The 18,826-nt window shown below is 31.8% G+C and overlaps 1 protein-coding gene across 1 annotated transcript in view; it reads right to left on the bottom strand.

Moving 5' to 3' along the window:
- LOC107443548 (sarcoplasmic reticulum histidine-rich calcium-binding protein-like) overlaps nucleotides 1–18,826 on the bottom strand; it is a 50,409-nt gene that overhangs the window by 14,285 nt on the left and 17,298 nt on the right. The window contains exons 2-3 of the mRNA XM_043045635.2: nucleotides 9,024–9,360; nucleotides 1,225–1,387 (exon numbers count right to left, since the gene is read on the bottom strand). Coding sequence (XP_042901569.1) covers nucleotides 1,225–1,387; nucleotides 9,024–9,360 — 500 coding nt within the window. The remainder of the gene's footprint in view (nucleotides 1–1,224; nucleotides 1,388–9,023; nucleotides 9,361–18,826) is intronic.

The following is an 18,826-nucleotide window of genomic DNA, read 5'->3' as shown; positions in this document are numbered from 1 at the left end:
GTAAAGTAATTGTTCACGAAATCAAAGAAGAAAATAAAATTTGCTGTACCTCTTTTGAATTAAAAAACCAATTATATAATGTAATTCCCGACAGTAATTTAATGCGTAAGTAAAGTATCAGGAACAAAAATGATAAATGCTATTGGTGTAGATTATAGTAGTTTCAAATTCCGAAAAACTTTTTGGTTATTTTAAAAGAAGTAAGAACATTTGCTTTTTAACACAGTAGGTGTTATGAAGTAAATACGAAAGAATAAGGAAAAAATAGTAAATGAATATTTTCTCGACTTTCTTTTTTTTTTTTTTTTTTAAGTGGGAGAGAAATTAATTTTCCTTGATACTCACAACATATTTACAATTATAACATACGTATTGTTCATAAGAAAATTTGTAACTGTACTTTTTATAACCGTGCAGAAAAAAGTGGTAGTCGCTAATAATTTATAAATGTTAGGGGACCAAACTTTCGACAGCTGTCCTGACCAAACTATTGGGACCCCATTTTTAGGGATAAAGATTTCGAACTCGTTTCAGAAAACGTACGTTTATTCTGATTTCGTCGCTTTATTGCTCTCAATTAAGTATTATAGAGACTAAATATATTAATGTCTAACAAAAGCATGAATAAAGGAAGCAAAACATATTACGCAATAAATTAAAAATAGAAGCACGAGATTTTTATGGAACATCAGATGTTGACAGAGACGCCAACTGCTCCGGACACGCCAAAATAGTTTTAAAAAAAACGGTAAATATCTACAAATTAAATTTTACAAATATTTTACTATTTTTGCTTGCTTTTTAGAGAGGTATAGCATGACATAACTACCATAAAATGGTGAATTATATATGCCTGCGAATTATTTAGAAATAGCGGTGGATAAAAATCTACTCGATTGAAATTATTAAACCAAGAATCACCATTGATAAACTACCACTTTGAAATACTTATTTGCTGTCAGGAGCAAGTTGGCATCTCTGTGTTGAAGACGTCTGAGACACGTCAATTATTGTTTTGACATAAGAAACAAATGACGTCTCTCAGACGTCTTCGTATGCCAATGGGTATAATATGGCTTGATGCGTTACAGCCTCTTAAGATAGCATCTTAAAATCGTAGAAATTTGATCATTAGATGAAAAGTTATTAAGCTGTTCCCTGTGCACACTGTACGTTATCATTAGTCCCAAATAAATTATTTGACTTGCATAAAAGTCTCCTTACCTTTCACTGGAACGGACTAGATGTTTTTCTGGATGATTGGCTGATTCCTGCAGATCGTCTGGATCATCCGTTCTTCTCTTTGGACCTTCGCTAATTTCCTTTTTATGATATTCTGGCAACATATCTCCTCCCACATATTGTGTCACTAAGACAGGTTTACCCTCTGTAAAAGAAAAACAATTGAAGAACATCAGTTTCCTTTCTTATTTTATTGACAACATTGCCTTAAATGCAAATGGATGCATTTTTTTTTCTTCGAAAAGTCAACAATAGTTTTAAACCCTTCTATTACTACAAACTTTCCGTAGTTGTTTCAGAAGCGTTTTCTCCTGATGATAGTAACGTATTAATATTTCAATAAATATTGTCAAGCCACTGCATTTAAATAATTCAAACAAATAAGCAATAAGTCAGATCGACAAATGGTCGTTTTCTGTAGCTCTGATCAAAGTCAAGTAAAAATTATATTTGCTTTAAAAAAATTTGCTTTAGTAAACAAACACAAAAAAAACTGAAATTGTCATTGCTTCAAATGTCATTGCTTAAACTGACTGTTCAAAGGAGATAATGATGATTCAATTGAAGCAAGAAATAAGCATTGAGCAAGAAATAAATTTAAAACTTTCATAAAAAAAAAATGAGAAAAAAAACGAATCTAGCCATCAATAAAAATTCACGATTCACAACATTTCACATCAAACAGAAAAACACTTATCCTATTTACGTCATTGATCATATATATCCCTCTCTGAGATATCTGATCTCCCTACTCCATCTACTAACCTTCATTTCCTTTTTCTCTGATGTTTCTGATTGCTAAACAAAACAACAAAATTTCGCCACCAAACGAAAAATACGCGTCTTTCCTGGACAATTTTTTCCCACTGAAGAGTTCGTTTGTGTCTCGTCCTCCATTCGACCACCTTTGTAATCATGAATCGGCCCGTCCGGACTGTGCAGTGGTCAGGGAGCTGACACCTGTCATCAGAAAGGTCTTAGGTTCGAATACCGGACAAGGCATGAATGCTCTTTCACTCTTTACACTATCTAAGTGCCAATCGGGTGGGCAGTGGAAAGAAAAAATCGCGAATCGTATAAAGGTAGTGATATAAGTGAGCGCCGACTAAATATCATTATAATAATGCACTGCATAAATACCTTATAGCCAAAATCCAACAACATTTAAATTGTTAAGTTTTCTCATAAGGCTCTAATATGTGTATAAACTAAAACAATATACAAAAAAATATAAAATACGATTCCCTACAAAATGAAGAAAACTGTGGTCGCCGCATGACGATCACAGGTTACCCACTGGCAAAATGGTTATTGTCTAATTTTTTTTTTTGGAAAAGAAACTTTACAGTGTTTTCATCTGACTTCTCTAATTCTTTCCTATATTGATAGGTCTGCGTTGCTCACTGAAACAATTTCCGTAAGCACTTCTTCACTATCTGTCTCATTTTCTAATTCCACTCTACTGGTCTGGGGTATTAGCGACACTTAAAATTCTCGCCACGTCTGGTAGAGCTGGCACTATTGAACTTGCCGGTTTATTTAACGGATGATGTGAATTGCGAAATTAACTTTATTTTATAATGTTTAATGTTTCTTTAGTTTCGTATAACCATCGATAATACTTTGGAATATGACCCATTTTTAACAAGAAATTCTTAATATTTGTAGCTCGTTTGTATGCTTTCTTTAGTTTTTCGTGTTCGTCTTCCATTTGTCGTATTCTCTTTTCAGTTTCTAATGTTTTGAATTCAATTTCTGAGTCTTCTTTGCCTCTATTTCCGATTCCTTTTACTTTACTTTCATTTATTTTTGCTATTTTTCCTCTTTCTTCTGGTACAAAATCTTTTCCATCAGCAATTTGACCAGTTCTTCATGTTATCTATCATACAAACAACTTCTGTATCGTTAATCTAGTAATTTCTTCATTCGTAACTAATTCCAACGCTAACGCTAACTTGACTCATTTCTTTTCTCTAAAGATACAGTTCATGATTTACAATAAATAAAAACTAAGCTCTGATGATCAGAGCTTCACGTTCCTAGGATTCAGTCTTAACCCTTTCGCGTCGACTGTCACAAATACGTACCAGCATACAGCCGTATCAACCAGGGTAAAAAGATAAAGCGGGTAATCAAAGTAATTCTTTAGCAGTTTATTTGTGGGTGGAGTTATAACTGTTTGATTTATTTAATTCACCATTACTTTGCTCAAAATAAAACTATTTAGTTATACTTTGAATTAACATTGATTATATATCTGATTAAACTAACAATAATTAAAGTAAAAGCAAAGTAAGTCTGTCAAATTAGCAACGACTACATTTAAGTTACCGTTTTTAATTTAATTACAACATGATTCTGATTTTGTACGAATGCTTTTCTGAATCACTCGTCCCCAAGGGATTGATGGTCGTATTTCGATTTCTTAGGATCGATTTCACTAATAAAGTAAAAAAAAGATAATAAGTATATATTACGACATTTTTATTTTTATTTTTTTACGTTTAGAAAAATAAATTTCATAATTGTGTGCAAAAATTTCCAAATCGCTTGAAAATTTCTCGAAATAGGATTAAATTCGCAAAAAAAAAAAAAACGCTAAGATTTCTAAACTTTCGACCATTCTATTGACCAAACTATTGGGACCCTCCTTATAGTTCTAGGGTCAGAAATCTGAATCCTTCGGGGAAAAAAAGGTGTGTTTATTCAAAGAAAGTACAATTTTTGTATCTTAAAATATTCAATTTTGTGTCTTAAAATATCAATTAAAAAAAAAACTCAGTGACTCGACAGCCCATAGAGGGCCAAGGCCTACTGTGCCCATCTCAGTTTTCTTGACCTTGGGCTCTGGGGTGCAGGAGCAGATGTTCCGGTCAGGTGGTCAGCCGAACGCGAAACCCCCTGTGTTTAGTTCCCAAGCATGCTCGGTACTCATTTATCGACCCACTGAAGGGATGAAAGGCTGAGTCAACCTTGTCCGGCCCGAGGATCGAACCAGGGACCTGTGGCACGACAGCGCGAAGTGCTACCGCTCAGCCACCGGGCGTCAAAATATCAATTACGTAACTTAAAATATCGTCTGCAACTAATTAATTATCATATGTGAGATCACCAGTCGAACCATTGAGTCCTAAAACGTGAAGATCCGAATGTTAGAACAAAAGTTTATTCTTAGTTCAATATTCTCCATTATTCTTGCTTACCAGTAACATAATAAGAAACAAGTTGCATTATTATTAATTATTTTGTTAGTTGCATAGTTCTTACTATATAACTACATAATGGTATTACGCCAGTATGACTTGGTTTGTCATATCAAGCGTAGACTGCAGTGACAAATTACATCATAATTACAATGTTTAAATTAAGTTTACATAAAATGTTACATTTAAAATAAAAACTAGATCATTTTTTTTCTTCTCATTTACACCACAAATCTAATTTCACGGTTGTGAAAAAAAATGTTGTCACCAACAAGATAACTATCAAAAAAAGTGAGAGTGTGCACGTTTTTTTCGTTCTTTTGAAGCAAAAAAAAAAACATTTTCGAGACTTTTTCCCACGCTTGAGGAGATCGAGGACTCGTAGAACCAACCCTTGGTAGAACTTTGGAACATTATCTTACATTCGAGTGTCCGCAGGAAGCTTAAGTGGGTATGTTTAACGGACCGTTGAGACTTCAACAAGCATTTAATTTTGATCTACAATGTGCAGATAGTTGTAGAAAAATTGTTCTAGAAACAAAATTCTTCAATGGGAATTTATGAAACAAAAACGATCTGATCATGTCACCAATGAACCAAGAGATACGTCGGTAAACCTTGGAATTCAATTTTTTGTCTATGTATCGTATTTTTATAATTATTATTTTAATTAAATGAAAAAGCAGACAATAAAAAAAGAGAAATTTGACGTGTCATTTAGGGCTGAAATAGTGGCGGAAGTTATTTTCCAGCTTTTTGCTTTGATTTGTTTATTTGTTTTTCTACTGTTATTCGCATGGCTACCAAGCGGCAAAAGAGACATTTTTTATCGAATGTTTTTCCTGGATTATTTACAAAATGTAACTTATTATATTTGTAAATACATTTCGACTTGAACTTGAGATAAGATCGTTGTTTTCGGATTAAAAAAAATACAAAAATAATGTTGTTTTTTTTTAAATATCCTACCCTAAATTCCGTAAAAAAAATCATGAAAAATCTAATTTGTTTTAACGCATGTTTATTTAGGGCAGCAGTAATACAACAGTAGTCGGCAACCAAACAGTAAAAAAAGTTTGCCATTATGAGAGCAATGTGTATAAATTTTTCTGTTGTCTAAATTTAAAATATTGAAAGAAAAAAAAAAGAATAGTCACATAATCTAGTGCTAAAACGCGAGGGCCCGAGCATTTATCGACCAGTAAACCAGACCGAAAGCAGAACGAAGCGTTAATCGGATCATAGGTTAGAGTCCTTATGGGTTAGAGTTAGAGGTTTTTGTGACTTTCCTCTCCACGCAATGGTGAATTAGTTCCATCATAAAGTCTACCACAAAGACAAAATTTCTCCCAAAGCTTGATCATGGTGTTCCCTTGTCTTCTTGATTAGGGTCAAAATTACAAGGCTTCGGAGTTGAACATTGGTGGTCGTAAACTCAAAGTTACGTCGGCTGTTTAACGGCGGTTAAAAAAGTACACAGTACTGTCTGCCACGTATTATTGAGAATATGTATATTGTTTGTTGTGATGTTGACAACTGAAATGGTTTCCATAATATTTGGATCTGCAAAGTTCTTTTTTAAAAATCAAGTAGTGGGCAACATAAAGAAATTTCCGCTTTACAAACAAATATGTAAAAGTAAAGTATTCCTGTAACAGTACGCTGTGAGCCAGGAAAGTCACGGAGGTTAAGGCATCACAAAATCAAAACCACCGGCATAATACCATCGGTAATTTGGCCAGCTTTTCACAGGTTGCCTTTACATTCCAGACAAGCTGGTACCTATTGATCTGGAAATAAGTCTGCTCTACCATTTTTTTCCATACAGAGTTGTCCTTTTTTGTTTTTTGTTTTTTAAATAATAGTTATTTGTTGTAGAAAAATTTATCTCTCACTATTTTCATTTTATATGCTCGATTTGATGTTAAAAGTAGCAAAAAAATGAATAAATAAAATATAAGAGATAGATTAAATGCTGCTAGATATACATCTTAAGATTTATTTCGAAATTTTTAAAAATATAAAGAATGAAGAGAGGCAAAAACTGTTTCCAATGTGAATTGTTATATGATATAAGGTTATCTTTTATATTGTTCGTTATAAAATTACTTTTCACATTATTATTGTGTCTTGCTTGTGTCGCATGTCCAAATCCTTAATTTTATACACATTTAAGTACATTTAATTATTTTACAAATCCAGCTATCCTTTCATTTTGTAACGATTCACATATTAATAAAATTGCTTACATAAAATTAAAATAACTCTATGTTTTCCAAACAAAATTAGCTTTTTTTTTCGATTTTTAAGAAAGATCAGGGGTGAAAAGCGGCTTATGTCTATTAAAGCTGATTCTGAGAAGAAAAAAACGAATTTGCGCATGCCTGTTTTTCCACATCACGGCCCATCTTCGTTGACTCATAACTCTCAAGAAGGTGGAGGTAACGATTTTCCATGTTATTCATTTGCCAAAATTTAGTCATCCTCAAAAGGCAGCAGATGGCAATTCAATCATATTTTTTTTCCTTAAAAAATTGGACATAAATGGTTCTTCTCTCTTTATCTTCAATGATGAATGAGAAGCAACCACAGGGTCTGGTGAGCGAAGCGAAGCGGGAGCAGAGCCTCCCAGGGATCTAAAAAAAGTGTTTAATCTGTTCATTATTAAACTACATGTTTGGATTTAGAAAATGTTTTAGCAAGAGCCATGATGGCTCAGGGAATAGAGCATTCGCCTTCCAATAAAGTGAACCGGTTTCGAATCCCAGCGTTGGCTGGTCAATACGAATTCCGCACCCGGCTCGCACCGACCACGGTGTTGACGTAAAATATCGTCAGAGGTAAACGTATCGTGGGTTGGAGTCCCCTTGCCGTAAGGCTTACCGTGGAAGGTTTTTGTGGCTTTCCTCTCCATGTAACGCAAATGCGGGTTAGTTCCATCAAAAAAGTCAAATTTCTCCCCATACATGATCCATTAGTTTCTTTATCTTCTGGATTGTGTTCAAAATTACAAGGTTTCGGAATTAAACATTGGTAGTCGTATACCCAAAATTGGGTCTACTGTTCAACGACAGTTATAAAATGTTTTAGCTATTACAATTTTGAAAATATTTTTTCAATTAAAAGAAAAACTGTTAATATGGAGTTGGTATAGAAGTGTTAGTAGGGAGTGTAATATCAACTATAAGCGTGATATCTATTTTTGTAGAATCTGTAAGTGTAATATCAACTCATGCTTAATTAAAATCGTATTGAAATGATAATTAATTAAGCAAATGATTTTAAGAAGTAATTCAAAATATTTCAACACACATAATCGATCATTTATTTAGATCTTTAAGTTATTAAAATGTCGTGCTAATAAAAATGCTTTCAAATCAAATGCACAGATATCAATTCGCTCCATTTTGTGGACATTCTTTTAGTGATAGCAAAATTCATAAGTTAATGAATAATTCTTAATTTGATTAACTGAAATTTGATTAACTTAAATTAGCTACCACTGCATCCAATAATTCACAACTCGATATAATACGCATTTTGCCAGTCCATACCAAAGCTAAAAAAGTTAACTATAATGAAGTCATGTATAGTTTGACATATTTTTATGCTCTTTGCTAAAAGCAAAATCGTTTGCATTCATGTCATTGTTGAAGCATAAATTTTTCTGCTACTACTTCTAATAGTCAAAAAAAGTCTTCGGAGAAGTTTGAGAACTTACTAACGTTTATCCGGTGATATTTTACAAATTAAGGAAATAGCATTATCTCTTTAACATTTGATGTGGTGTAGCCAGTCTGGCAACACTAATTCAACAAATAATTCAAACCACTAGTAATGTAAAACTAATTGCCTTTAAACTTATTGCCTCTTTATTTTGTAAATCACTAAGAGCTAAAGTAAGTCGCTTTACTTAAAATGCACTGTTAATTTAAAATTCATGAATTTGAAACTTAGTGCTATAACTGGAAGGTCAAACTTCTTGCTCAAAATTTGAAGAAAAAAAAACAGAGAAACTTTAACACTTTACATTTAGAATAACTGGAAATCGGAAATGAAATACCTATTGTTAGACTGCCACATATTCGGGCCTCACAATTAATAAAAATCTGAAGAGGAACAATAATATAAATAAACTAATTACTACAGCCTTCGGAACAATACCTACTTGGTCCATATTCTGAAATGTCACTCAAAAGGTAAAAGGCACCTTCGGGGCTTAAATGCCTTGAGAAATTTCAAACTATGACTCTGTCTGTAACGCACTGTATAAGGTCGCACTTGCCAAAATGTTCTGCTTGACATAAAATTTTCGATCAAAATTTGTTTTTCCGTGAAATGTTTAAGAACAGTTTGACCGCAACGGCATTTAAATAATTCAAAGATATGTGCAAAATTCCTGATGCAACGCATTTAAATGGCGGGAATTTTTTTTAAACAATAGCTTTTTTAATTGTTAATTCCCTAACCCAATAAATATCACGGACAGCTAATAATTCCAGGTTGACAGCACATGTTGTTTCTTAGATAGTGGTAAAGAACATATTACATGTTTTATTAGCAAGGTATTTTCATTACCTTTTTTGTCACTCTCTATGGGCGTTGTATAAACAGTGACTTTGTATCCGAATGTTTTCTTGACAGGATTGTGTCCCATGATTCCTTCTTTGAGTGCTTTGATGTGTTCAGACACTGAACTGTTGTCTGAAGGCAACGACATGGGTTCCGTGAGGTTCACAATAGACACATTCCCCGCAGGCGCTGTCAGCCTGATTTTCTCCAGGTCTCTCAACCTGTCGTTTCGAAAATTGTCTAGAGAGTCCAGGATGTTGCTCAGCATTTGTATAGTACCTGGATCTAATGTGGCTTTCTTGGCAACTTCTTTGGCATCTGAGGGCTGCAGCCATGATAGCGCCTGGAAAGGATATAATTAGATTTCATGATATAATTAAAAAGTTACATATTTTATGCAAGCTGTCAAAGTTTAATTATCTATATGAAGAAATTATAAATCTAAATAAATTAATTATCTAACATAAATTCGATAAATAACATTAAAGTAGGAATGATCCCACCGCAGCATAACGGGAAATCGTGAATAATCCAAACAGCATCTTAACTCTACCTAAAAGAAAAATATCTACTAAAGAAAGAGCAAAGAAAAGAAACAAAAATGGAAGCACTGGCCTACGGGGCAGCGTCATCAGTGAGGCATTATCATGTCGTCAGTGTGGGAGCAGTTTCTGTGGTTGGCTGTAAAATACCTCTGAGACTCCGAAAATCGAAGCAGAAGTACGCAAATTTAATAGAAAGGAAGCACGGTTTTTCGGATGAGAATGAAGGGTGACAGGTTAGAGTATTAAATTTTAATTTTTATTGAAAATATTTTCAACTTATTAAATTAATTTATTTGAGCTTATACGAAGTGAAAAAAAAGAAAAATATAAGAACGAGGAAAGATGGCATAACTTAGTGATCGAAAAGCACATTCAGTACTAAGGTACCGAACATGTATTTGTAATTATTATCATTAAATCAAAAATTTTTAGTTTCGTTATGAAATAATGTTTTATACTGATTACTGTGCTGAGAAACAGTACATCCAATCCTTGATGAATTAAACCCATAAGAGCTCCAAATACGTGTTTAAAAAAATGGATGCAGCTCGAAGTCTGTGTTAGATATACTGGAATTGAGGCAACTATGATAATGAACCATATTTTCAAATTTTTTTGGAGAATCGTTTAAAAACTACTAACTATGGCTAAACTTACACTTCAAATTATTCATGTTTAAATAAAAACATTCTCAGGGTTCATATTTAATAGTAAACATAAAAGAAATCTTATTAAGAATTTTTAATTTTCATCTCTTTTAAAAAATTTTGAAGTTTATGAATTAAAAAATAAGGCACAGCGAAGTCTTATTTCCGGTGTGTTGCACCCATTACCTACTATATCCGCCACAGCCCGAAAGCCGCTACAGGGGATTTTAAAAGTAGTCTGCGCAAATTATTTAAAAAGTGATCCAGTTGAGCGCATGAACCCAAATTTTATTTTAAAATTGCTTAAAAGAAATTTATCATATATATTTGAGAATTGAATTTGCAGTGTTTGACAAGTGAATAAGACAGACTAGCCAATCCTATTCATAAATTAAACAAATTTTTAGACACATTTGCTACCAGTTTCTAATTTTTAATATATTTTCTATTAAATAGCTCTTTCGTAAACTGGTTTACCTTCATAGGCGTCGTACCATAGATATACTAGATGACTTACAGATAAAATACCATACTTTCCAATTAAATGAAGAAAAGCCAATCAGAGTTGTCATTAAAAGTATTCCGGTAGAAATTACAGAAGAACAAGTGAAACAAAACCTCATATTATATGGATTCACTCCGAAAAAAGTTACGCAGATGACAAAATTTACTGAGCAAGGCAGGACAAAATTACCTCTACATATTATCACATTANTATTATCAGAGATGATAACTTATTCCGCTTTGCAAAAAAGTATTTTCTAATGGGTGCGAAACTTTAGTAATTTTGAGTTTAGTAATTTTCTTTTTCAATATATTTTTCAACGCTACTTATCAATAATCCGAAGTATCACATGAAAGGCAACCTTACTGCTTTAATTTCGTGGTTTCTCTTTTAAAAAGTACGCATAATTATCTTTATTTTACAAATTTTACTTTGTAATTCACACCCGATTTATTAAAACTTTTTCAAAAAGTCTGAGTAGTTGGCATTTCTGTATTATATTCTGCATATTTGAGATTATTTTTTCAAAATTGTGTTTTTAGACTAAAATTAGTTTCATTTTGATTTTATCTCCATTTTTTAACTCACAATAGATTAAATGTCCTTACTAACCCCATGACATGGGGTTACATGTTTTAATACATGTTTCACCATATGTTTTAGACCACTCTAACCCTGATGATGTGAGATTAATGTGGTCTAGGAGCTGGTCCCCTCTTCTCTTTAAATGAAATTAGGTTTTATTTTTATTAAATAGATTTTTGAAACTTCAATAAAAAAAACTTCAAACTACAAACTCAAAAAATTATTATTGTTTTCTTTTTTTAATTAAATTAAAGCACGAATTATTAACCTTTATTTTCGGATTTAGAATCAAATTATTACGGAACGACTTCTATTTTTTCTCTCCCTAACTTACAATTTCATTGTTGAACGGCGTGGCATGTAGTATTACGAATAGTTTAAAAACACATTATTTTTCGTTCATTATAAAAATAAGAATAGCAATTTCAAGCAATTGGAAATATCTTTTTAAAAATACTTAAATGGGTCACCACTTTCACACCAAAACAATCAGGTATTGTCTGGGTGTCAAATCGGTAACGCTGCGCGCTTTTTAACTGTGTTTGTAATCGTGATTTTACCGTGACATTCCTCTTATGTCTCAGAACTCCGCCCTTTAACACCTATTGGTGACATTCGAATAAGAATGTGTTGTCTCTAGCTATTTTACAACTAGAAAACATTTTTTAAATATTTAATACGCCGTCTTACTCTGAAGATTTTCAAAAAAAGTCTGAAAGGCAGTTAAAATGTTTTCATTTCTTCCCACTTAAAGTTTCATTCATCCGGTTTAAATCCTGTTAAACCAAGCTTTAAAAATAACTTCAAGAGAAATTAGTTTCATAGGTAAATGTTTTATATTATTATGCGACAAATATTATTATAACTCATGAGATTCTCGTGTTGTACTTTACATGTTATGAATAAGTCACAATATCAACAAAATATAAACCGACGAGAAAAAGATAATATACAAACAAAAGACTTGCTTAAAATGCCTTAATACTTGCGTCTCCAACTTTTTCATTTGTACTTTTCCTGAATCCGGAGTTAGAATTGTCCTAAAAATCCAGAACAATGCTTTTTTCACATTTAAAGCAAGGAAAAAGTTACTTCATGATTTGAAAAGTAACTTCATAAATGATATACTTGAGATTAACCAAGTAATAAAAATTTATGAGCATTAACAAGAGCATTAACATCTAATATGAGGAACTTAAAATAACTTTCTTCAAATACTAATTACCACTTTTTATGCAAAACATTATCCTGAATTTTTTGTACATACCGACTTGGAAGACATGGCATTCATTGGCATTTGCTGAAAATATCTTATTTATTATTAATACTGAAAAACTAACGCTGCTGTTTTGTTTGTTTGTATGTTCAAATTCTACGTTACATTTTATTTTGCTGAGTAAAAACTGAAAGACTGAAATTGCAAAGTGCGTGAAAAATGTACAGAGAGTACGTTTGAATAAAAAAAAATTAACTTGTAGCAATTAGTTTGAAAGTTATTTATGGTTGAACTTGAAAAAAATACCATGCGAGTCGTTATACAGGTGACAGTAATGCAACTCTGGAGTTGAAGTTTGTCCATAAAGAGCCCTTTTTTGTTTATAAATTTAACACAAGCTTTTTTGTTGTGGTTTCTTTTAAAAACTCCAATTTATGGGAATTTTTTTAATTTTAAGTACTTTGCGAAATGGGATCCTATTTTTACTTTAAGTTACATTTAGTTTTACTGCGCAAAAAGTATTAAAAAAAAAAGAAACTTAACCAGAAAAGTGAAACTAATTTGCGTCATATATGTCAAGCATGACAACCAGGAATGATTACCTCTTCACAATGAAAAGTAACAGAATTTATATAGTTTAGAATTATATTATTATTACAATTAAAATTCGAATAATTATCATATAGTTTAATTATATAGTTTAAATATTATTATAGTTTAGAATATCATACAATTTAGAGTAAATAACAGCTTTAGAACATCAGAGTTGATACTTCTCTGGAAAAGTATAAAAAAACGGTTATAAGAACTTTTCAACTTTTTCTGACTATTACAACATAGGAACTGCTATGACAAAGGTGCATTTATCATGTATCTCTTATTAGGTTGTAAAGAAAGTTCTGCAACGCATGCGAAAATTTCAACTTTCATGAATTCTCATTTTGTGTTGTTGTTTTTTTGTGTTCTTAGCTTAAATTTTCACCAATAAGCTCTAAATGACTTTGGATAAAAACTTCGGGTTTAGATTCGTTGTAGCTATAAACAAGTGTTGTAGCTATAAACATATTTCCCAAGTGTTGCAGAACTTTTTTACAGCAACCTAATACTTATTAATAAATAGTGATAGCTTTGGTAAATATTATTTTCCTGTAGGAAGGATTAAAATAAAGCGTTCTTACTGCCAGCTTCTAATCTTTTCCGGATGGGTAGAAGCCTTAGAATATAATAACTTTAGTTAATTTTTCTCTAAGTTAAAAATTTCTCTGCCTCCGATGGATGCAAAATCTCGGGGCCTGCCACAGAAAGTGGCACTGACCCATACCTGCCAATTCTTTCGAATTTTGAATAATATTTTATTTCTATATTTAATGTGGTAAGAAATTTTTTACACTCCTACTTGATTCTTATTTTAATATATTTAAATTAAAGTGATTTTGATGGCCGGGATAGCCTAGTTGGCAGGGCGCTGGACTCACGTTTGTGAGAACGGGAGTTCGAATCCAGCCGGCCGAAGACTCCACATGTAGTAAATGGTACCTGGTGCACGTTAAATATGTCTGGTTACAAATTTCTCCATGTTCCCATAGCAAACCAATATCTCTGGGGGTGCTGAATTGGAGAATGATCATTCTCCGGTTCAGGTCAAAATTACGATCCGTGGACGAATAAATGGGTTCGCCCTAGAAACGAGTGGGACGTATGGGTGTGGCAGAAGTCAAATTCTTGGCTATAGATGGCGCCACTGGAAAACAAGAACAATCACACTCTCTCTGTTTAATGGCTGACAACGACGACGACAACAACAACAAAGTGATTTTGATAACCATTATTTAAACAGTTTAAACATACCTATAAATAACAAGCTAATTTTTATGTTGTGCTTTAAGTGCTAGCTAAATGTCAATTAAATATGTGTTTACAATATCTCTTCAATTGGTATTTCACTACCACTAGCGAAAAAACTACTTTAAAGAACGTTAAAGTTGATAGGTCTGTTGGCCGGTTGGTCAGACAGTTTTAATGAGGCATGATATATATTGTCCATGATTAACAACAAGGAATTTATAAATTGGAGGGGGAAGAGAAGAAAAGACAGAAAAATTTATATTCCAGTTTATAAGGTCTTGTTCCGGCTTTAACTGAACCTTTTTTCAAAATAATTGTGAATTAAATTTTATTTCTGAAAATTTGCATCATTTGTGTTTCTTGTTTTAATAAATTTATCATAAAACGTTTTTTAAAAACATAATAATCAGTAAAATCCAAAAAGAAAACATTTAATCTGAATTTAATAAAAATCTCTCTATTCTAAAAAAAAGTTTTTGCAGTTAATTTTGTCCCCTGAAANGTCAGCGAGCAGGGGGCGGAGACCTCTAGTATTTTAAATTATAATCATTGCTAAATCAGATATATTTTCAATTACTCAAATGATTAAGTTGCTTCGACTTGATTATTTTTGGAGTAAAACTGGAAATCCTATTATTTCATCGTTATTACTATTATTATTTTAAAATAATGAAATAACTCGTTTTGTTTCATCTAACTTCAGTTAAAAAACTATCGAACGCATCACTGAAGAAGGTAAGCTACTTTTTTTAACTCAAACTTTTCATTACAAACTCCATTTAAGGATCAAACAGTTTGCCCAGTAAAGCATTCGTAAAAGAACAATTAAAGTATTTTTCGATGGGAATACAGAAAAGAAAATAGGAAAAGAAAGTTGATTCCAATCTTCATACCCCGGAGGTAGGCTTTGTTGTTATGGAGAAGTGTGAGAGCTTTCTTAGAATTTCCTTCTTATGCTCAAAAAAAGTCTCCCGCTAAATAAAGAAGGTTAGTGAACTTAATTTCGTTTATTTACGACATAAATCTGAAACTTTTAAATCATTATTTTTAATTTTCAAATTTAATTTTTTAAAAAGAAAGTTTTAAATTTAAACTTCTCGCAGTGGACTGATCGTGTAAAGGCGCGATTCCCAGCAGAACACCGAAGACAAGCATTACTGGCTGCTGTCAGTAAGCGGGTGACCACTTTGATCAGCCTGCGTAGGGACCGAGGGTGCGCGGTATCGGTCCTCGTCAAACTATTCTATCGTAAAGTGCTCGATTTCGCACGCAGGTCCATAATAAAATGTAGATTTTCGATGAAGTAAATAATTCTTATTAAATAATTCGTTAATGATAAAAACATTTTGAATTGGAAAATCTAAAAAAATTTATATGTTCAGAATTTTTAGATTCTTCTAAACCTAAATTTAGATTTTCATACCAGTTGATCAATAAAAAAGAGCTTATAAACTAATTTTAAGAAAAATTGATTATATAATGGTATTGCAATGACATCCCATTTTAAGATTACATCGCCAAATGGCAGTACTTCATATTATACGTCATTCGAGTTAACCTATAAATGAAAGAGATAATCCTTTCTTTAATCACTTGTTCCTGTGAAATTAAAAAACGCTCATGTTAAACATTTATTTGAGAGGAAACTAGTAGACAGACATCTTTTTTCTTAAATTTATATTTTCTCTTTTTTTCAATTGTGTGTTTTAGAATATATTCCATACCGTCTTTATTAAAATTCAAGAAACAGATTCGTTTTTTTTTTCATTAATAGAGGCTACTGCTTTTAAATTTTAGTGAATTCCATTTTCAAAACCGAAATCAGATAAAACCAATTGGTGGAGAAATTTTTATAATTTTTAACCAATTTTTTATAATTAAATTGTTATCTCTATATATATTTCTCTTACACGGCACCAAAAAAAAATCTCATTACAACTCCCCGAATGGCAACGTTAGAAAATCGACCAATGATTGCTGCTAAAAATGTCACATGGCAAATCTAGATGAGGTGGCTCAACATATAGCGCTTTTAAAAACGGAAACTGAAATAACCAGAGAGAGAGCATCACCATGTTGTTCAATTCAGCTGCTGCAATCTCAAACAATTAAGCTAGGCAGAAGTGAGTAATCTTCGTTGACGAAAGCGCTTTTTTTCGCGAATTTATATAGACTAAACCAGTTTTTAGTCATGGACAACTTAATGTTGGCCTCTCTAGGGTTAGATCATTTGACAGCCTAACAATGATAGCTCCAAGTCCAGAAATTTACAATTGTGTGTTTTTTAGGAAGTTCTTAATCTTTAATAGTAATTTTTTTTTTTTGCTAAGCCCTTAATCTTTCTCAGTATTTGTTCGCATTTAGTATTTATTGCAAATTAATGTTTAGTTTCTGCAAGTTTTTCTTTTGTATGTCAAACTTCTAAGACTTATACTTACGTTTTTAACAAAGTTGTGAATCGTTCATGGTTATTATTTTTTAAAAACATAACGTTTTGTTTATGCAGGTTTTTCCATTGCAATTCACTTATTTCAATTTTTAATAGACTTAATTATAACCAAAATTTTAACATTTTTGAAGAGATATCAGTTTTAGAAATTTTATCTTAAGATTTTATACTATAGCACATTTCTAATAGGTTTAACGAATTACATGTCATTTATTTGAATTCAAATTTATTTTAATGACTTAGTATTTACTAAAAAGATGTATTTTTTTTTTAAAAAAAAAGTTGTTATATGGATTTGAATGATTGTTTTGAATTCCTAGAATTTTGTGCATTTGCAATGTAACTAAGTTAGTAGCGAGAGAAGCGAGCTTGGTTTGCGAAGCAAACCATATAAGATTAATTTTCGGGGGTTGGAGAGCGTTAGCGAGCAGGCGGCGCAGCCCACTAGTTAATTCATAATCAGTCATTTTATTGTAGTGCTTTGGATTAAATACCAATAAAATATTAGAGAAAGCTCTGTAAACAGCAAGTGTACAGCAGTAAACTATAACCAAGGCGGAATATGATTATTTCTACCAAAAAACGCATTATTTCTTAAGAAACGTGCCATTTTTCGTCAAGTACGGATTCATTATCTCCAGTTATGGAAGGCTCTGCAACAGTTCTTTATTTTTTCTACTTACTTACTGACTGCCCTTTCGTTAATAAATATGACTTAAAAGGAACTTCAGAATAAATACATGAATCAAATATGTAATCTCATAATTATGTAGTGATGTTTACAAAAGATTTAAAAAATAAATGAATTTGATGCAATTCAATTGTACAACTACCACAGATAAATATTATCCTTGTTCGTTATTTACATGTTGCGAAAGAGAAAATAAAACATTCAAGATCAAGTCAACTGAAATGAGAAAATTAATAGGTTAATTAAATTAAATCAAATTTACTAAACGGAGAATCATATAGAATCGTATCGACTAACCGGTAATATTTTATTAACAGGTAGATTCAAACAAAAAAAAGGAACAATTTCATTTAGAAAAATAAACATTCTTTAAAGTTTCTCGTTAAAATACAATTTAAAGTTCTGAGTTTATTTGTTTTTTTTTAAGTAACGGAAGAAAAAAAATTTTGTCTTATTCAGTGAAACTGAGTTGCAGACTGAATTGATACGCGTGAATTTCTTTAAGACAAAAGTACGTTTTAGAAATAGCCATCCGTGAAATTCTAAACAGCGAACGGAAATACATTTGAAAAAGATTCCATTATTTTCTTTTCACTCATTTTCATTAGAATAGAATTATAAAAAGTTAAGACAATTTGTGAAAGCGGATTCGTTGCTAAGTGTTTAAAAGAAAAAAACTAGTTAGTTTCCTAAAAACTAACTACCATACATCGGAGCTGAATTCTAATTCTGTGAATGCTGAATTATTCTGTCTATTCTGCTGAATTTTAATTAATGCGGTTTTCGAATCATCAATTATAAACTGATACAAATCTTATCAGTTATTTCAATAATTAATTGGTTTTATTAACTCATTCAAAATTTATTTAAAAATTTATTAAAATTACACAGCAGCTTCTTTACTTTTTTAACACATTCTTGTCTAGCGTCTATTTAAATAGACAGTTCCTTTTTGCGAAAACGAAAGAAAGAAAATGTAGTGCTAGAAAAATTGTGGCAGTGGTAGTAAGTATCTATTTCATGATTGGAATTTATTCTATAGAAACAAAATACAAGCTCCGTCTATCATTATATATAAATACTAGGAGGCTTCGTCCCCTGCTCGCTGGCGCTCGTCAACCCCCGGAACTGCTTTCGTAGTTCTTTTCGGATTGCTTCGCTATCCAATGCTCGCTTTGCTCGCTCATTGGATACGTTCTTAACGTCTAGCTTTTGTATACTTTTTTGAATACTGAAGTTCCGAAAACTTTTCACTGCAGAAAATTCTAAACCTGTACATTTCAATATTAATTTGAAATTGCAAACAGTTCACATATTTTTCTTAAT

Source organism: Parasteatoda tepidariorum, chromosome 2 (assembly GCF_043381705.1).
Source record: "Parasteatoda tepidariorum isolate YZ-2023 chromosome 2, CAS_Ptep_4.0, whole genome shotgun sequence".
Classification (NCBI taxonomy): domain Eukaryota; kingdom Metazoa; phylum Arthropoda; class Arachnida; order Araneae; family Theridiidae; genus Parasteatoda; species Parasteatoda tepidariorum.
Note: the sequence above shows the minus strand (reverse complement) of the source record. Positions and strands in the feature narration are given on the sequence as shown.